The sequence below is a fragment of the Mobula birostris genome, chromosome 9 (assembly GCF_030028105.1).
Source record: "Mobula birostris isolate sMobBir1 chromosome 9, sMobBir1.hap1, whole genome shotgun sequence".
In the NCBI taxonomy this organism is placed as follows: Eukaryota; Metazoa; Chordata; class Chondrichthyes; order Myliobatiformes; family Myliobatidae; genus Mobula; species Mobula birostris.
Genome location: NC_092378.1, coordinates 146652762 through 146674396, shown reverse-complemented (window position 1 = coordinate 146674396; position 21635 = coordinate 146652762). Strand labels below are relative to the sequence as shown.

Here is a 21635-nt window from a genome sequence, read left to right as displayed (position 1 = left end):
TAACTTTAAATGTAATATGCCCATAACCTACTAATCCTAGGTTGTACACCTTTAGGAAACAAAGATGGTGCAAATTTGAAACTACTACGCAAACACTTGAATTGATACTTGATCAGTTGTTTAATTTTAAATCTGAGAGTAATTAGCAAATCCACTAAAGATCCATTGAGAGGCAGTGAAATGGAGTATTCATAGAGCAAGATCATTTATTATTTAAGTGGCAGAAAAGTCAGTGATCTTATCCAACATTTTTAAGGAAATTACGTAAGTGTTTCCCTAAAGTATAACTTTTAAATGGAAGTTAAGATTAGCTTTTTTGTCACATCGAAACATACAGTGAAATGTGTCATTTTGGGTCAACAACCCCATGCAGTCTCCGGATTGTGGTGAGGGCAGTCTGCAAGTGTTTCCATACTTCTGGTGCAAACTTAAGTACTGTGCCAAAGTCTCGTGTGTGTATATAAAATACAAAATTTATATATCCTAAGACTTTTGCACAGTACTGTATTTGTCAATGTGGAGCAGATAGCTATTTTGTAAATCTGGCGGGAGCAAAGGATGTCGGGAATGACGATGGTGGAGCACCACAGGAGGGGTGTGTGACAGTTGGCAGAGGAGTGCCAAGGGCAGAGGGTGGTGCGGGTGTAGATACACCCAGCCATGAGACACTAGGCAAGGTCATTTGATTCCAAGCAATTGGTTTATCGATCATTACAGGATGTCTCTCTGGTGCTTTCTGCTCCCTCCCGTCTCATTTCTCCTTTCTCCTTTTCCCAACCATGATTCCCCTCTCCCAGCCCCCTCCTCACTCTCAGTCCACAAGAGACCCATATCTGAATCAGGTTTATCATCATTTACATATGTTATGAAATTTGTTTTTCTTTTGGCAGACAGAGCGCAATACATAAAATTACTACTGTACTGTGCAAAGTCTAGCTAGTGAGTGCCTTAGATTTTTGCACAGTACAGTAACATTCCCACAACTTAGTAACCCTAACCTGTACACCTTTGGAATGTAGGAGGGAAACCCGTCAAGGGGAGAATGGGCAAACTCCTTAGACAGCAGCTGGAATTGAACCCAAATCATTTTTAAAAAAAATTCGGCTGCAGATCAATCAAACTGTTCCTAGGACTATAATTCCTGAGATAAATGGTACCACAGTTTTCAATAAAACAATTGAAAGCCTTGAGTAAGGGAGCATAAGATATAGGAGTCTGCTCCGCCATTTCATAATTTCCCTTTCAGCTCCAATCTCCTGCCTTCTCCCTGTATTCCTTCCTGCCCTGACTAATTAAAAATCTATCAACCTCTGGCTTAAATGTACCCAATGACTTGGCCTGCCCAACTGTCAGTGGCAATGAATTCCGCATAGCTGATGAGTCTCATGGTTTTGATCCTTAAATCTAGTGCTTGCACTTGAGAGCGAGAAAGTGATCTTGTTGTCACTGATAGCACTCCTTTTTAATTAAAAAAATGCCAAACCAGGATTTGGTTCATCTGCATTGGCTAAGAGTTCATTATGCTATATTGAAACCAGCCTTAGAGATTTCAGTTTGGTTGCACTGATAAATCTCAAAGGCCTGACTTCAATATATCTGTGTGTGGGAAAGGAGTATTTACTTTTTCTATGGCTAATTTTGTAGTTTTGCTTGTATTAGTGCTAATGTTATGCAGGAAATTCTGCAAGGACAAAACATGCTAATCCTCCCCAAGCCTCCTTCCATCTCAAATAAGGCCTTGTCTGTTGAGAAGTTTCCGATTCCTGTCACATTCACCCAAACTTCAGTGAATAACATAATATAGTAAGAGTGAGATGGTTGATGTGTTCTGACTTTGAGCCAAATTTCTAGATTCAGTCGCAGTGGCGGAGGAAGGTGATGGAATGGGAATGCACTTGAAAGCCTGTGATTCTCCTGTGGAGTCTCACGAACTGGACGACTTTGAGGCAATGGTTTCAGAACCGATCTTCATGCCTGCGGAGAGCCAGGAAGCAATTCAAACGTCGTATAGCAGAGTAAGTTGATGTACTCCTGTCTTGTTTCCATCACAGACTTTGCCATTTCATTACAATTTGTACTATCAGTAAATTCATGTAAATTAAGACTCTCTACCTTCATCTCCCTCAGCATTACAGTGAGCCGATTAACTGATAGCTTCAACCTGACAGCTATATTCAATATTTCAAGATTCAAGATTGTTTATTGTCATTCTTCAGTAAACAAGTTTTAATGGTTGTTACTCCGGATGTGATGCAGCATTTAAAAAAAAGGCAATAAGCATAACAAACACAAATATACATATAAAAGTAATCCTATAAAACCAATGTACAAGTAACTGACTGTGGCCACACATACATAAGATTAGGTCAAATACATAGACTGATTAGCATCACTTTATGTGCAAATGCAGGAGTATCATTACACAAGTATCTGTACGTAAGGTGAGTGACAGGAAATTATAAAGTGACAAAGTTACATGTTAAGAGAAACTCTTCTAGGTAGCATCAGTGTTTATGAAAATACAGTTGGACAGTGACTGTCAGTTGTAGGTATGAGGTGTGGGGTGTAAATGTGAAGTGGTAGTGCATGAGGCTGCTGAGGGGCTGTGGAAAAGTGTCAGTGGTTAAAGGCATTGATCATTTTCACAGCTTGGGGGAATTAACATTTTGAGTCTGGTGGCCCTGGCATTGATGCTGCCTAGTCTCTTCCCTGAGTGAGACAAGCAGTCCATAATCAGGGTGGGTAGGACCCTTCATGATATTGCCTGTGTTACGTACCCCGTAACTGGGTTGCCAAACCAGCAGAAATGGAATGCTCGGAGTCTGGATTACTAGGAACTAATAAAGTTTTATTAAAGAATTAAGTAATACAGTACACTAATCATAAGGATATAAATGTAACAGGTGTGCAGTGATAATGCACACATATACACAGAACTAGGGTAATAGGAATCAACCAAGCTCTATCACAGTCTAGGTGTAAAATGATCAGTCTTAAGTGAAGCAGAGTTCAGTTCAGTTTAGTGCAGTTCGCAGTAATCGCTGTTGTTGTACCGTTGGGGTGGGGCGGGGGGAGAGAGAAAGATGCAATTTGGTTTCAGGCAGACCTTTTGGATGTCTTCGCAGTTGGTTTTGGGCAGACCCTTTGATGTCTTCTATCCCACTGTGGTCACCGACTGTGACCCCTCCATTCCGGATACGATCGTTCTTCCGCAGTGAACTCAGCACCCAGGCAAGGGCGGATACGCATCCCAGGTTCCCACCGATCGTACCTTTACACCCTGTGAGCCTCTGGTCGGTTCTTGCGAACTGGACCTCCAAACTCCCACCACTTGTGGGGGCACACTGCTCTTTCCAGGGTCCCGTGGTGTTGCGTGCCTCAGCAAACCTGCTCCTTTTATCCCCCTACTGGGGTATCACCTGTCCATCAAACTTCAAACAGTTCAGGTTCAAAGCAACCAGTCTGTCAATAGCTAAATTGTGTTTCTTTCCTGTTAATCCCTCTCTTCTCTCTTATTAACATTTTGAATGTTTCTCCATTGTCTTTCTTATCTCTCTCATTAGCATCATCCCGCCGGTACCTCTGCTGGGCGTCACACATGACACCTGCTTTTATTGCCTTCCAGCCCTTTGAGCCACGCTGCCCAGCAATCTCCCGATTTAACATTAGCCTAATCGCGGGACAATTTACAATGACTAATTAACCTACCAACTGGTCCATCTTTGGACTGTGGGAGGAAACCCACACAGTCAAGGAGCGAACGTACAAATTCCTTACGGGTAGCAGTAAGAATTGAACAGTGGTTGCTGATACTGTAAAGCACTGTGCACAACACTACCTTGTTGCCTTTTTCTGGCACCTTTCTGCATGTACATCCTTGATGTCAGGTAGACTGGTACTGGTGATGTGATGGGCAGTTTTCTAGGAGTTGGCAGGTTGCCCGAAGTCCTTAGGTTTGGGCTGCACTTCCTTCCAGTTGAGTCTTCCTGTGGGAGGTTGGTACTCAGCTGATCAGCAAGACCCAGCATAATGCATAGCAAGTGGCAGGATGGCTTTGGCAACTGGTGAGACTCTGTTCCAGGTTCACCAACTGTAATAGCTACCACTGAGATTAAGAGTATGTTTGTTTTAACTTTAAGAAAAATAGTCATTCAAAGTTCAAAGTAAATTTATTATCAAAGTACATATGCACCAAATACAACCTTGAGATTATTTTTGCAGACATGCTTAATAAATCCTTAAGGATAAGCTGGGAACCATTTTAAAGAAAAAATACTTTTACATTGAGGTGCTAAGATACTCTCAAACACATGAAAGCCCTTTAAGGTGAATGAATAGATCTCTCTGTTCATTTTCTCTCTGTGATGACTGCTAATCGCTGCAGCTACAGCAGGCAGGTTTCCTTGCTTAAGATGTATCCATAAGAAATCCACTAGGACAACTTGACCACACAAAACCAGGCTCAGACCATTTCTATCCCACTGTTAGCTGACTGTTGAATGGGTGTACTCGTAATAGCTGAACTCTTAATCTCATAATCTATCTTTTTTTTTGTAATATAATTTTTATTGAGTTTTCAAAAAGAATACATGAAAAGATAAAATCTACCCTCCCCCCCCATATATATAGTCCTACCTAAAAAGAAGAAAGAGAGAAAAAAGAAAAGAACTGCCTGGGTGTTGGAAGGTTTCCACATGCTCCATGGGATTCAAAATAAATTTGGTATAATTATTCGTTACTTTCCCCAAGGGACCAAGGTCTTTATTGGAGCACTTAAATATGCCATCCTATCTTTTGTAAATAAGGGTGCCAAATATTCAAAAATGTTACATATTTATCTCTTAAATTATAACTAATTTTTTCGAGTGGGATAGAACTAGCCATTTCATTATTCCAACGATCCATACTTAAATACGAATCAGATTTCCAAGTAATTGCTATAGTCTTCTTAGCTACTGCCAATGCAATTTTTATAAATTCTTTCTGATATTTATTCAATTTAAGTTTCGGTTTTATCCCTTCAATATCACCTAATAGAAATAATACAGGGTTATGTGGAAATTGAGTTCCAGTAATTTGTTCCAATAAGACTCTTAAATTTATCCAAGTTGAATTTTAAAACAAGACCAAGTAGAATGTAAAAAAAGTACCAATTTCTTGATTACACGGAAAGCATTTATCAGATAGATTTGAATTTAATCTATTTATTTTTTGTGGTGTAATATATAATTGGTGTAAAAAATTATATTGTACTAATCTAAGTCGAACATTTATTGTATTTGTCATACTGTCGAGACAGAGTCTTGACCAATTTGTTTCATCAATATTAATATTCAAATCTGTTTCCCATTTTTGCTTTGACTTATGGGTTCCTTGTTTAATTCTGTTCTTGAATCAAATTATACATACAAGAAATAAATTTTTTAATTTTCCCTTTTTGAATTAAAATTTCAATTTCATTAGGTTTTGGCAAAAACATTGTTTGACCCAGCTTACCTTTTAAGTAAGCCCTTAATTGAAAGTAACAAAAGAAAGTATTATTAGATATTTTATATTTATCCTTTAATTGTTCAAATGACATCAATATACCTCGTTCAAAACAATCTCCTATAAATTTAATCCCTTTTTGGTACCAATTATATAAAAGTTGATTGTCCATTGTAAAAGGAATAAGTCTGTTTTGAAACAAAGGTCTCCTTGCTAATAGAGATTTCTGTGTTTCATTATCAACATTTATCTTATTCCATAAATCAATCAAATGTGTTAATATAGGAGATTCTTTCTTTTCCCGTATCCATTTAGATTCCCATTTATATATAAAATCTTCAGGTCTATTTTCTCCTATCTTATCTAGTTCTATTTTAATCCATGCTGGTTTTTGATCATCGAAGGTTTATTGCATCTTTCTAAGTTGATTTGCTTTATAATAGTTTTTAAAGTTTGGAAGTTGTAACCCTCCTAACCTAAATTTACATGTCAATTTTTCCAATGATATTCTTGACATTTTACCTTTCCAAAGAAATTTTCTCACACATTTATTTAACTCTTGAAAAAATTTCTGTGGCAATTGTATTGGTAATGTTTGAAACAAATACTGTAATCTAGGAAATATATTCATTTTTACAACATTGACTCTACCTACTAATGTTATTGGTAGTATCATCCATTTGTCAAAATCTTCTTGAATTTTTTTCAACAGTGGTAAATAATTAAATTTATATAAATTCTTTACATCATTATCAAGTCTTATACCTAAATACTTTATACCATTCACCGGCCATCTAAATTGGGTTACTAATCAACATTGCCTATAGTCTCCTTTAGTAAGAGGTAAAATTTCACTTTTATCCCAATTTAATTTGTAACCTGATACCTTCCCATATTCATCCAATCTAGAAGATAATTTATGTAACGAGTGTTGTGGGTTTGTTAAATAGATCAAAACATCATCGGCAAAAAGATTAATTTTATATTCCTCCTGATTAACTCTAAAACCCATAATATCTGGATCAATTCTGATTAGTTCTGCTAATGGCTCTATCGCCAGTACAAATAAAGCAGGTGATAATGGACAACTTTGTCTAGTTGACCTTTTTAACTGGAATGGGGTGTTGAAATTTGAGAATTTGTCACTACTTTAGCTTTAGGGTTAGAATTTAAAGTTTTAATCCAATTTATAAAAGATGTTCCTAACCCATATTTTTCTAATACTTTAAATAAAAAATCCCATTCTAATCTATCAAATGCTTTTTCTGCATCCAAAGCTACTACTATACTCTTCTCATCCCTTTTTGTGCCAAATGAATTATACTGAGTAGCCGGGTTACATTATCTGCCAATTGTCTATTTTTAATAAATCCTGTTTGATCCATATGTATTAATTTTGGTAAATATTTAGATAATCTATTCGATAAAATTTTTGCTATTATTTTATAATCCGTATTCAATAAAGAAATAGGCCTGTATGATGTTGGTTTCATAGGGTCTCTGTCTTTTTTTGGCAATACTATTACAATCGCTGTTGAAAAAAGATTCTGGAAGTTTATGTATTTTTTCTGCTTGACGTATTAGTTCCATAAAAAGAGGAAATAATAAATCTTTAAATTTTTTATAAAATTCAGGTGGAAAACCATCTTCTCCTGGAGATTTATTACTTTGGAGTGATCCTAAAGCTTCTTCAACTTCTTTTAATGTAAAAGGCATATCTAATCCCTTCTGTTCTTCCAAATTCAATTTTGGAAGAGAAATTTGTGATAAAAACCTTTCTATCTCATTAACGTCATTTTGGGATTCTGATTGATTCAGGATAGAAGTTTTTAAAAGTTTCATTTATTTCAAGAGGTTTATAAGATATTTTGCCCTTGTTCTAATTGCATTTATTGTTTTGGAAGCTTGTTCTGTTTTCAACTGCCAGGCAAGAATTTTATGTGCTCTCTCACCTAACTCATAATACCTTTGTTTAGTTCTTATAATTGCTTTTTCCGTTCTATATGTCTGAAGCGTATTATATTGTAACTTCTTATTGACAAGTTGTCTTCGTTTTTCTTCTGACATATATCTTTGAGATTCTTTTTCTATTTTTGTAATCTCTTTTTCCAATTGATCTAGCTCTGCCATATATTCTTTCTTAATTTTAGACGTATAACTTATTATCTGGCCCCTAAGATATGCTTTCATCGCATCCCATAATATAAATTTATCATCCACTGAATGAAAATTTGTATCCAAAAAAAATTGAATCTGCTTTTTCATAAAATCACAGAAATCTTGATGTTTTAATAATGTTGAATTAAATCTCCATCTATAAGCCACTTCTTCCTTATCAGCCATTATTATTGTCATTAATAAAGGGGAATGATCTGATAATATTCTTGCTTTATATTCCATATTTTTCACTCTGTGTTGAATATGCATTGATAATAGAAACAAATCTATCCTTGAGTAAGTTTTATGTCTATGGGAATAGAATGAATATTCTCTTTCTTTAGGATTGATTCTTCTCCATATATCAATCAAATTTAAATCCTTCATCAATGATAAAGTTAAATTTACTACCTTCGATTTTATAACAGCCTTGGTTGATCTATCTAAGACTGGGTCTAAGCAAAAATTAAAGTCTCCTCCAATTAATATTTTTTCATGTGCATCCACCAAATTCAGAAAAGCTTCTTGTATGAATTTTGCATCATTTTCGTTTGGTGCATAAATATTCATAAAAGTCCATAATTCAGAAAAAAGTTGACAATGTATAATCACATATCTCCCCGCAGAATCAGTTATTACATTTTGTATTCTAATTGGTAACGTTTTATTGATCAAAATTGCTACTCCCCTCGCTTTTGAATTAAATGAAGCCACAACAACACTTCCCGCCCAATCTCTTTTTAGTTTCTGATGTTCTGTTTCTGTTAGGTGCGTTTCCTGTAAAAAAGCTAAATCTATCTTCATTTTTTTAATACGTGTTAAGATTCTTTTTCTTTTCACTGGTCCATTAAACCCATTAACATTAAAACTCAAAAAATTCAATAAATTAGTCATTATTCTTAACAAAGTTACTCCAATCTAAAACATTACTTATCTTCTCAACTCTCATAGTTCCTTGGGAAATCTCTTTAAACTTCACCATGTTGCTATGGGTTTCCCTCCCAACCTTCCAGGCAGAAAGAAACGATAGAAAGAATACAAAAAGAGAAAAAAACAAAATACCCCCCCACTAATGTTGTGAATGAAAAGATACACGACACTACCCCCCTCCATTTTACGGGTCGTGGCAAAAGCCACGCTTGCACACATGATTAGCGTAGCAATCGATCAGTGCTTCTTCCAGCTCCCCCGCAACAAAAAAAAATTATAGGCATAATTAATGTTACTATTCCCAACTAATATTCCTCCAGTTTTAACCTTTCTTACCCCCCTCGTATAATTAATGATATATTTATACATTCATCCAGCTTCAAAAATCCAACAAGTCCATTCTTTAACCCAATCTTCATCTTCAATCTATCTCGCTCCCCTGGATTTGCTCTTGTATCTGGTGAATATTCAGAGAATCTCGCACAAACTGCTCTGCTTTCTGGTAGTCATCAAAAAATCTTTTTTCTCCACCAGGCAAAAAAATCTTCAAGGTTGCAGGATAACGCAGTGTAAATTGATAACCATGATCCCATAGAGTTTTTTTTCACTGGGTTAAATTTATTCCTTCTCTTCAAAAGTTCATAACTTATATCAGGGTAGAAAAAAACTTTGTTCCCTTTAATTATCAATGGCCCTTTTCTATCCTTGGCAGCTCGAGCAGCTGCCTGTAGAATCCTTTCCTTGTCTTGAAATCTTAAGAATTTTATTAAAATCGATCGTGGATATTGGTCATCTTTTGGTTTTGGTCTTAGAGCTCTATGTGCCCGCTCAATTTCAATTGTTCGAACCTCCTCTTCCATTTGCAAAACATCCGGGATCCATTTTTGAAAAAATTCTATTGGTTTTTCTCCCTCCGTACCTTCTTTAAGACCAACAATTTTAATATTATTACGTCTGCTGAAATTTTCCAACATGTCCACTTTCTCCAAAAGTCGATTTCTTTCCGAGTTCCAGACAAGCAGATCATTTTCTGTTTTTTCCACTCTATCATTCATATGCCCCATTGCTCTTTCCATCTTTTGAAGCTTCTTATCCATTTTGTCCTGTCTTTCCATAACTTTATTATAGCACATCTTCGTATCTCTAAGCTCTTCTCTTACTTTTCTTAGTTCAGCTGTTAATTGCAATATAGCCTCTCATGTCTCTATCATCTCCTTTACTTCCAATCGCTTCCAATTCTTCCTCCTCCTCTTCATCTGTGTTCTCTGCAGAATCCAGTTCTGACTCTGAGTCATTTTCAATTGCAGTGGCTGTCGGTTCTTGTAGTTTGCGTTGTGTTGATTTGCGCATGCGCTCTTCTTTGCGCATGCGCATTTCCGGTGTCTTCTTCGAAGAACCCGTTACCACCGCCATTGCTCCCTGTTCTACCGAAGGAGATCCAACCTGAGTCCGAGGCTCCATCGTTGCAGTAGGCCCTTTTTTCTTCCCCTCTCACGGCTGTTTCGCAACAGCAGACTTCTTTTGTTGCGGTTTAGGAGGCATATCGTAAAGTAGTCTTACAAAGTTTATAAATAGTTTTCAGAAAATATTTATTAACTTTGTTTTGTTTAAACGGTACTTTACTGATTTGTTGCGGGAGAGCTGGATTTACACGTCTCAATCCCACGTCATCACGTGAAGCCCCCATAATCTATCTTGAAGTGCCTCTTGGACTTCATCTGCTTTGTAATTGCAACACTGTATTCTGCCCTGCAGAATATTCTGTATCTACCTTGGTGTACCTGTATGGAATGCTATGTCTGGATGGCATGTAAACACAAAAATTTCATTGTATCTCAGCACATGAGGATAGGTTGAATGAGCTTGGGCTTTTCTCTTTGGAGAGGAAGATGAGAGGTGACTTGATGGAGGTGTACAAGATGATAGGAATAGATAAAGTGGACAGCCAGCACGTTTTTCCCAGGACAGAAATGGCTAATATGAGGGGCCATAACTTTAAGGACTTTGGATAAAAGTGTAAGGGGATGTCAGAAGGTTATTTTTGTAGTGGTAAGTGTGGTGATCATGCTGTCGGGGTGGTGGTAGAGGAAAATATGTTAGGGACACTTAAGACTTGGCTCATAGATAGGCACATGGATGTTAGCAAAATAGATGTTTATGTTAGATTGATCTTGGAGTAAGTTAAAGGGTCGGCACAACATTGTGGGCCAAAGGGTCTGTACTATGCAGTACTGTTCTGTGTAAACCAATGCCATTTAGTATGTCAGGCTGGTGTTTCCCTTGAGCATATCTGCTTAATTTTCAATGGAATGTTCTCCATTTATATTCAGGAGAACTGGCTGACTGTTTATCCTCTGTCCAGTCATGGGCACTATCCCTCCCCTCTACTGTTCATTTATATTCAGGAGATCTGGATCTTCTCTGTCCAGTCATGGGCTACCCCTCTTGTCTTCTACCCAGAACTCTCATTTTCACCTCTTGCTGAGATTACATTGGATGAAAATCTGTTAGTAATTGGTCTTTTACCTTCCTCCTCTTTCCTAACCAATCATCTGAAATGAGCACTGACTACAGGCTTGAGGTGACTGCTCCCCTTTACCCCTCAATTCAGACACTCACTTTATAACCATTCCTTTGACATGATTTTTGTCTCATTCTTTTCAGAGCTAGACTAGTACAAGCTTCAGTATTTCGCTTTTGTCTCTGAAATTCTGCCCAGTTTTTACTCACCATTTTTAAAATAAGAGCTGCTTATTATAACAGATGGTAATTTCAGCTACGTGGGTCACATTCTTGCATGAGTTAGACATTGTGGATTTGAGACCCACCCCAGAGACTTCAGCACTGAGTCCAATAGTTTGAGCTAATTGGCCACACAGTCATCTGGGTGGAAACTTCTCATTGCACTGTTTCAGAGAAATGCAGGGGAGTTCTCCCTAGTGTTATGGACAATTTTAGCTTCAGTAATGGTACTTCACGCGCCATTTGTACGAGCTTGCTTGGTATTCTACATTACGATCACCCCCTCCCATCAAATTCAGATTGATTTTATTTTTTTACATGTACATTGAAACATAGTGAAATGTGTCATTTATGTTAACAACCAGCACAAGCTATGTGCTGGGGCAGCCCGCAAATGTTGCCGCTCATTCCGGTGCCAACATGCCCACAATGCTCGGCAGTACAATACAGAACACAACAAGCAACAAAACAGGAAAACAAGCCCTGTCCTAAATGCACGCACTGTCCTCTACCCACTTCCCACTCATTTTCCATCGTCTCTGTGGCCCCATCACCTTCTATTTCTTCTCCCCAGCTTCTACAACCTGCCCATCACTTTCATCTTCCTCTGGTTTCCCACCTCCCCTTTATCCCATGATCTGCTGTCCTCTCCTATCAGATTCCTCTTTTAGACCTTTGCCTTCCCTACCTATAGCCTCTGGCATCATTCCCTTTTCTCTCGTTTCACCCACCCTCCCACTTTCTTCCTCTCACCTAAATTCACCTATTGCCCGCCAGCTCCTGCTCTCCCCCTCATCCTACCCAATTATTTTGGCTTCTATCCCCTTCCTTTCCAGTACTGAGTAACTGCAACTGTTCATTTCCCTCCATAGGTGCTGTCTGACCCACTGAGTTCCTCCAGCACTGTGTTGACACTCACGATATCTAAGCACCTGGTTCTAATTTTTTAGCATTGTGGTAAATTGGTTTATTATTGTATGTACTGAGGTACATTGTGTCCTAAAGTTCATAGTTATGTGACACAGGAACAGTTCTTTTCAAGCCAACCATAACTCTGTGCCAACCATAACTGCTCACTTTTGCTGCTTTTGCACTAATCCTTATTTTTATTGTCCTCACATTTGTACTAACTCCCTCCACGTCCTCTCACCTACACACTAGTGGTTGATTCATGAGGGATTTGTGATCTCAAGGGCAGGGACTCTCACCTCACCGAACAACAGGTCCCTCATAGAGAACACCATCTTGTGGTTTTGATGAACTCAGTGTGGTACCTAATCAAAGACTTTCTAAAAATGCACAAATGCCTATGATACTTTTCTTCACCAATTAGTCAAGCAAGATTTGGCATTTCAGACTCCACACTATTTTTAGAAGATACTCTTCTGTCAATTTAACTAAATAATCTTTCCCAACACCGTCATTAAGCTAAACGATAAATATTTGTCGGCCCTGCTCTAATATGCTAAAGGGTATAAAACCATACGTGGAGACTGATTTGATCAACTGGGAACAATCCATATTGTCAAAGCCTTGTTTTGACAGTCTTTTTCAGAATGTGATTGCAAAGTACACCACTCAATTTACATAACTTTTAAAATGGTTAAACTTTTTTAAAAAAATTGGGAGTCAGTCACATGCACATGAAAACTGAGTTTGCAACCTGATACATGAAGTTTGGGGGAAGTGCTAGAAATAGAACAGGCTGGATGTCTTGGCACGGGCAGAATATTCTGGAGGGATTACTTGTTTATTACTTGTTTAATTTACCAGTCTGCAGAGCTGTGGATTGAGGGAGGCAACTGGATTACCTGGGGGGAATCCTATACAGTTACATGCAAACTCCACATAACAATAGAGTTCTACTGAGTAGGTTTCAATTCTGATCTGAATCATTGGCACTACCTGCTGCATCATTAATGGAACACAGAACAGCACAAGAACAGCATCTATGTTCCCCTATAAGGTGGATTTGGGGGTGGGGGGTGGGGAAGAACCTTTTTTGACAGTGTGTTCCCAAAGTGGTGATAATCTTTACTTTTAAAAAAATCTTATGCTATGGTAATTCTGAGCAGAGGTTATCGTTGATTAATGATTAGTAACAATAATTATAGACTTTAAGGAAAAAGATGAGTTCCATTGCTTTACAATGAATAAAAGTATAACAGATTGAAATAAATTAAACATTTTAGAAAATCTATTCAAAAACTATTAATATCAATCTTTTGAATTTTTTTTGCCCAGGGAGGAGGGATTTGGGGGTTCATGTGCCTGTTCTGTTTTTGTTTGTTTTTTATAGTGTGTGGGGAGGGTGGATTGGGGGATTGGTATGCCTGTCCCATTTTGTTCATTTTATTTGTCCAGGGAAGGGGATTTGGGGGTTGATGTGCCTGTTCTGTTTTGTTTGTTTTTTTTTAGTATGGGGAGGGGGGATTTGGGGGGCAGGTTGATTATCATATTGCCTTTCTTTTTCTTGGTTTCATGGCTACCCAGAGAAAAATAATTTCAAGTTGAATACTTCGATAATAAATTAACCTTTCAACCTTTAAAATAACAGCTGAAAAATAATATTTGTGAACAGTGTTGTTATTGAAACTGCTTACTATCCAGACACTGATGTGTACACCAGGTCTGAGGGGATTTCAAAGCATATCATCCAACATCAAGTGTCCTTGCAACGGTCTAGCTGCTGCTGAGCCAGCGTGAGGCATTTCCTGTGAAAACATCGCACTGCTATCGGATTTAGAAAAACATGTGCTGCTTCATTTTGCATAAAGATAATTACTCATTTTTAAATGATGGGTGGGGTTTAAAGAATTATGAAGTAACATTGCATTCCACATGCCAGGAAAATGTTTCTGCCTGCTAGCTTGGGCTCCATAGGTTCCCCTCCCCGGTGGACTGTTCTGCCAGAAGATGCAGTAAATAAGTGAAATTGTCACATCCGTGATTTCCTATTTTGGGTTTTTTTTAGATTTCTGTGTCCTTCAAACGCTTAAAAGCAGTGCAAACAGGGTAATGCATTGACTTTTAGCAACTGATTATAATCTGTATGGTTTGGTAGGGAGATTGAAAGGAGCTTTGAAATGTGGAATCTGACTTGAATTGAAATAAGTGATTGTTAGTAACTTACATTGATCTAAATATTTAACAAATACTGAATTATTACTGAATGGTAATATTGTTTTGTCTCAAGTCATCATCGACATCTAGTCAAGAGGAAGAAAAGACTCCCCAGCCAGAGGAAAGTGGAATAATTGGTATTTCATCTGAAAAGGTTGTACCATCTTCTTTGGCTATTGATTCATTGGAGGAAGAATTTGATTTCAACCATGCTCAAACTCTCAACAAGTCCAGCTCCTCTCCAGAGCTTCAGAACCTCCCAGAAATAGGTGAACTGAATGTGAAGGAAGGAATGGCTGTGAAACCTGCCACTGAAGTGAAGCCCAGGGGCCATGCTGAAAGTATTGAAGAGGAAGGCTCTTCCAATGGTAAACTGGAGACTAGTGATGGTAGCAAGCAGGAGGCTCTGCCTCCAGCGGAACGGAAGGAACCACCTCAGTCACCAAGCCGTTACAGACCCAGGGGCCACACCATCTCAGATTCTGCCCCGTCAAGGAGGGGGCGGAGAGCACAGCGGGATGGGGTCCACAAGAGATCAGCGGCCACTAATGCAGAGAAGATTAGTGGGATAAGCCCAAGGTAGGTCAAATCTTATGAGTTGCATGATTGCTTTTCACTATATCCCAAAGCACTTTACAGCTTAATGCAGTATGACATAGGAGAAGTGATATAGGAAAGGCAACAGTTAAGCAGGTAGGCTGCAAGTTCTCAAAACATTAAAATAGTGAAGTACTTTCTCAAAGAGTGCTGAAAGCTGATCATGAATGCTTTTAAGATTCTTGCTGAGCAGTAAAGAAATGGGAGAGATTATCCGTGGTCTTATTAAATGGAGAAGCAGTCTCGAAGGCAAAATGATCTACTCTTTGTGTCCGACACTTGTTGATCCCTGCTAATCAAGATCCTGAATACCCCTCTCAGTCCCAGCTGCTTTGACAATGCCAAGTGTTGGCAATGCTCTGGCAAAACATCTTGGAACATTTCCTCACGTTGGTGGTACTATATAAGTGCAGAATTTGTCTCTTTGCAGCTGAGAGACTGGCAGTTCCCCACATGCAGTATCATTGATGCTTTTTCCAGGAGACTGCCATTTAAAGAGAAATCAGCCTGGACTTTAATGTCAGTAGTAACATTCTCTTCTGACCTTTAAAACTCTCTGTCAAGGTCTAATAATGTGGTAAACTATTATCCAATGTCAGCTTCTGTCATACAGCAATTTTGGTGTCTTGTGGTTGAGATGACGTCAATCTGGCTGAGTAATCTCCCACTGAAGGATTTTAAATAAAACTCAGATTTTCTGAGCTAAATTTTAATCTTGGAATGAAGATTAGAACATAAGGTGGAACCTGAAATGTCATTCAAAAAATTAAAATATATTTTGAGATGCTTGTGAATTACTATTTCCCCATATTTTGATCAGATTAAAGCTAATGATTAGCTCTACTTCTCACATATTGAAACAAACATTGAAATTTGTTGTAATTTGTCAATGACCAACACAGTTAAAGGATGTGCTGGGGCAGCCTGCAAGTGTTGCCATACTTCCAGTGGCACTATAGCATGCCCAACAACTTGTTAACAGTAACCTGTATGCCTTCGGGATGTGGGATGAAACTGGAGCACCCAGAGAAGACCCGCGAGCAGTCATGGGCAGAACATACAAAACTTCTTATAGACAGCAGTGGTAATTGAATCCTAGCTGCCGTAAAGCTTCATGCTAACTGCTGCACTACTGTGCCAACCCTGTTTTGATTTAAAGGCTGAGTTTGTGAAACAATAATTAAAATTTACTACTTTAAAAAAAAATCCCAGATCCTCTAATATTTTCAAGATAACCCAGAAGTTAGAAGACCCAAGAGACTACAGTTTCTGTAATCCAGAGCAAAAAAAAACAAACTGCTGGAAGAACCCAGCATGTCAGGCAGCATCTATGGAGGGAAATGGACAGTTGACATTTCAGATCGCGATCCCATCCAGATGAAAGGTCTTGACCCAAAACATCAACAGGCCATTTCTCGAACATTTTCTGTACTCTGCCCCTGAAGTACGTAGGTGCAAGAGCCAGAACTTGCTAATCCCGACAGCTGATACTTCCGCTAGGTCTAGATGGAGATACTTAATAGTTGTTAGCATGGTCTGGCCCATTCTGTTCCAGAGTTATCGTCTGTACTGGAGAGGCAAGAGGCTATAAATGTTGAATTTCTAGAGCACAGTGAATCGGGCAGCATTTATGAAGTTTCTGGACTGATGAAGGGTCTCAATCTGAAATGTTCACTGTCCATTTCCCTCCATAGATGCTGCCTGACTCACAGTTCCTCCAGCTCCTTTGTGTGATGCTCCTCCTCTTTACGATCACCACACCAATAGCTTGCAGTGTTGCTGTGATTTTTTTTTTAAAAACAAAACAAGCCTTTGCTCTTGATAATTTCTGTCACTGTGTTGCTCTTTTAATTAACCTGATCTTTGAGAATGTGGAAAGAAAACTTTTTTTTTTTCTTTGAATCTTCCAGTTTTGTGTTTCTTCAACTCTACCATTCGCCTTTCTTTGGTAGTGAGTCAAACAAGCCTCTTCTGGTTCCCAACAATGAGGTAAGTAGCAGAAGTCGCTGATGCGTCTACAGTTTCGTTTATCACTGGTGATTGGAGTTGAGGAAGGCAATGATATGAATAACACAGACCTCATTGCTAACATCATAGTGAGTCACCACAACTGCTGTGTGGAAAACATGAGCATTCAGATATCCAATGAGACTCAGTTGTAAGAAAACTGCCTGCAAAGACAGATTTGGATTTGTGTATAGGTACTTAATACTTAGGAAGGGAAGTGGCCCATTTTAGAGATGAGGTTATTAAGTGGGGTAAAAAATGAACTAGCACAGTTCAGATTGGAATACTGCAGCATGGAAACAGGCCCTTTGGCCTGCCTTGGCCAAGCCTATCTATGTTAATCCCATTTGGCCAGCATCCCTTGAAACCAGGGGTTCCCAACCTTTTTTTTTATGCCATAGCTCAATGCCATTAAGCAAGGGATCCATGGATCCCAGGTTGGGAACTCCTGCTCTAAAACTTTCTTATCTATGTACCCACTCAAATGTCTTTTAAATGTACCTGCCTCAACCACTTTCTCCAGCAGCTCATTGCATACTGCACCACCCTCAGTGTGAAGTAGTGGCCTCTAGTTGCCAGTCTCAACTTAAGCCTGTGCCCTCTAACTTTTGATTTGCTCTCTGTGTGGCGGGGGTGGGGGGGGAGAAATTGCTTTATTTGTCGCTGTACATCAAAACACAGCGAAATGCATTGTTTTTGTCCCAGTGACCAAAACAGCTCAAAGATTGTGCTGGAGACAGCCCACAAGTGCCAGCCCGGTTCTGGGACCAAGATAGCATGTTCACAACTCACTGTATCCGAACTGTACATCTTTAAAATGTGAGAGGAAACCCATGAGATCACAGAAATCGTACAACCTCTTTATAGCTAGCTGAGGGGATTGAACCCCGGTGATTGCTGGCGCTGAAAAGTGATTGTGCCCCTCATATTTTATACGCCTGTACAAGATCACCCCTTATCTCCCATGCAAGGAATTATGTCCTAGCTTGCCCAACTTTTCTCTATATCACAAGGAGTCCTGGCAACATCCTTGTGAATCATCATCTTCTTGTTATAATTTGGCGCACATGCCGATAATAGAGTGGAAGAATAATTAGAAACTTTTCAAAGGGTAATGGATATTGGTGAAGTAAATACTTTCTAACCTTTAAAGAAGGAGTAAGGCTAATTGGCTAGTACAGCTATAATACAATAAATGGCTTCCGTTAGTACAGTTTAACATTAATTTGTTCTTGGGATGAAGCAAATGGGCCTTTTCAAATCACTACAGCTATTGTGTCTTGTAAAGGAAAAAAAAATTACAATTATGTCTCTGGTTCTGAATGACTTTCTCCAGATATATTAATCCAGATTAGCTGGCATGTTAGTGGCATAGATTATAGATAAGAGGTTCCAGTAGCACTACTCAGGCGGTGGTTGATCTGAGTCACTGTCTGCTTTTGAAGAGAGAATGCTGCCAAGGTAGGAAATGTAGTCAGCGGTTTTGTCAACTTTCATGGAGGGTTGGATAAGTGGCTGGTAGGGTGGTGGCTGATCGAGTTCCTGTGTGTCTCTTTAATATTCAAAACAAGACCCAGGGCTCTTTATGCCCTGGCAAAGCCATTCAGGATACATTGGAGGCAGTCTTTAGAGTGTACTGTGATAGCATTGGCATCCACATACTGAAGCTCTGATGGTGGTTCTGACCTTGTTCTTGCCCTTGAAGTGTTTAAGATTGAAAAGCCTGTTGTCCATTCTGTACACGATCGAGATTCCCTGTGGCAGGTCTTGGCCGATGAGGTGAAGGAAGGCCGCAATAAAGATGGCAAATAGTGTGGGCACATTGATACAAACCTGTTTGACTTCTGTCTTGATAGTGAAGGGCTCTTAATTCAGTGTCACTATTGCTGAGTACTATGGCTGACATACCATCAATCAGTAACCTCTATTTGTAAGTGCTTGTCAGGGCAACCATGTCTTGATAGTATATGCCAGAGAGCTTGCTGTCTACCATATCAAATGCCTTTGTCAAATCTATGAAAGCCAAGTACAAGGGTGCCTTTGTTCACGGCATTTTTCCTGTAATTGACATGCTGTGAAGATCACGTCTGTGGTACTTCTAGATGGGCAGAAACCACACTTGTATTTTGGGAGTATTTCTTCAGATAGCAGAAGGAATCGGTTGACAAGGATGCGTGCAAGCGCCTTGCCTCTTGTTAACAGGAGGGAGATGTTTCTGTAATTGTTTCAATCAGCCTTGTCTCCCTTCCTGAAGATGATCACTATTAGAGCATCCTTGATCTCTGAGGGCAGTTATTCCTTTTCCTAGACCTTTAGGAGCAAGGCATGTATGTGGCGCAGGATTTCTGGTCCACCTTCCAGCATTTAGGTTAAGAAAAGCCTAAGGAAAAAGTCTTTGAAGACCACAGCCTACAGGTCCTGACAAAACTTTCGGTCTATAGAGTAGTTGTCCTTTCTACATTACTGTATGGAGATGAATCATGGACTACCTACAGTAGGCACCTGAATGCTGTGGAACAATGCCACCAAAGAATCTTGTGAAAGATTTTGTGGATCAGCTGGAAGGGCAGATGCACTAACACCAGCATATTAGAGGAGGCCAACATGAACAGTACTTCCACCATGATAATACAATACCAACTCTGATGGATCATAGGTCATGTCATCTGGATGCCTAACTCGCATCTCCTTAAACAGAACATTTACTCCCATTTGAAGGAAAGTCAGTGAGACCCTGGTGGGAAAAGGAGACACTTCAAAGATGACATCAAAATCAGCCTGAAGAAATTCAACATTACATCTAAAAACTGGGAAGACATTGAACTTAATAGATGCACCTGGAGGAAATCTGTTCAAGAGGGAGCTGCACTACATGAGTGACCTCTGTTGTGACCTCCAAGTGGCAGCTAGAAAGGAGAGACTGAACAACCAAACGACCCAACCACTAACTGCAGCTACCACTTAGTCTTTCCCACACTTCACCAGACTATGTGGATCCCAGATCTGCCTCTGCAGCCACCTGAGGACCCACCAATAGACAACCCCTTAGGAGAGCATTGTACTTGACCCAAGTGATTGCAAGGCAGAGGAAGATGAGAGGCATAGATTGAGAGACTTTTTCCTGGAGGCAGGGGGGAATGGCTAATACCAGAGACATTATTTTAGAAACACTTTGATAGGCACCTATATGATAAAAAAAATGGAGGGCCGCATAGGAGGTTAGATTGATTTTAGAGTAGGTCACACTGTTGGCGCAGTATCATAGGCCAAAGGGCCTGTACTGTCATGTAATCTTCAATGTCGTGGAATTTGTTGTTTTGATGCAGTAGTGCAGTGCAATACATAAAAATTATTGTAAGTTACAAAAATGAGTGCAAGTGAGAGCTAGTAAGGCTCAGGGACTTTCACGGTGGGTAGCACTGTCCAAGTATTAACTGCAAGTCTGGTTAATGTTTATTTTGTGTATCCTTGATCATTGAGAAACGTAACAAATAACTAATGGGGAGTTTTGTTAATCTTAGATCACAGAACGAGCCATTAAAGTCCTTGATCAGATGCCACCGTACGATACACACAAAATTGGAGTTGTGTACGTTGGGGAAGGACAGGTAAGGATATCTTCATGTCAGTAAGTAGGTACTGACCAACTTTCGCTAACCTTGTACCCCACATACAGCTCTTTACTTGAGTGCTGACCGATGTTGCTGGAATTGATGTTTCTCCCTTAGTAATTCCCCGCAGTTCAGAAATGACATTGCTGATTAGCATAGCACTGCTCGACTGTCTCTACAACAAGTGATAGGGTTTCTTATTTCCTCCATGCTCCTTTATCATTAACATCCTCCTTGATGGAATGACGGAACAGACTCGGTGGGCTGAATAGCCTGATTCTGCTCTGATATCTTGTGGTATGCTTGGTTAACTACATCATTGGACACTTTTGCACCGAGCCCTGATTCATATCCCTGAAGAATATGGGCCATAACAAGCCCTCTTTATTTGCACTGATATTATCCATGAGAACATTTCCCATTGTATGATTAGCAGAGGGCCCAGCATGTTGAAAGTTTGCTGGAGTAATATCTGAGTATATTGTACAAATTACAAAGATGTTATGTTACTGCAGAATCAGATATTTTTGGCTTGACGTTTTCCCTTGCCACATTTTGTTAGAGTCAGAGACAGGAGGATTTTTTTTGGGAACATTGCCGCACCCCTCCCTAGCCAATGAAACATGTTCTGCACAGAACTATTAGGTCATCGGATGATCTAACATTTGGTGTTTAGAGTGGGAAGGGAATTGTTATTTCATGAATATATAATTGCTTGCACAGATGTGCTTCCTTTAAGCTGGTCATTTTGTCTGGTTTGAAATAAACAATGCAAAAATCTGGTGTTTTAAGATTTTCAAGTTTTCGTAAAAACAGAGCTGGTATATTGACTTCTGGTTAAATGATACCAAGGTTTTAAAATTCTGTTTTTATATTTCATCCTATAACTCCTGGCTAATTAACGTAATCGTTCCTTTGTACGTTCAGCAGCCAAGATTCCAAGCTCTGGAACCCTCCTCTTCTCTCTACCTTTTCTCTATG

At 39.1% G+C, this 21635-nt stretch overlaps 1 protein-coding gene across 6 annotated transcripts in view; it reads left to right on the top strand.

Moving 5' to 3' along the window:
- tsc2 (TSC complex subunit 2) overlaps window positions 1-21635 on the top strand; it is a 136528-nt gene that overhangs the window by 101206 nt on the left and 13687 nt on the right. For all 6 annotated transcript variants that reach the window (XM_072269069.1, XM_072269068.1, XM_072269066.1 and 3 more), the window contains 4 exons: window positions 1852-2015; window positions 14513-15018; window positions 16947-17025; window positions 20565-20651. In XM_072269069.1, the coding sequence (XP_072125170.1) occupies window positions 1852-2015; window positions 14513-15018; window positions 16947-17025; window positions 20565-20651 (836 nt within the window). The remainder of the gene's footprint in view (window positions 1-1851; window positions 2016-14512; window positions 15019-16946; window positions 17026-20564; window positions 20652-21635) is intronic.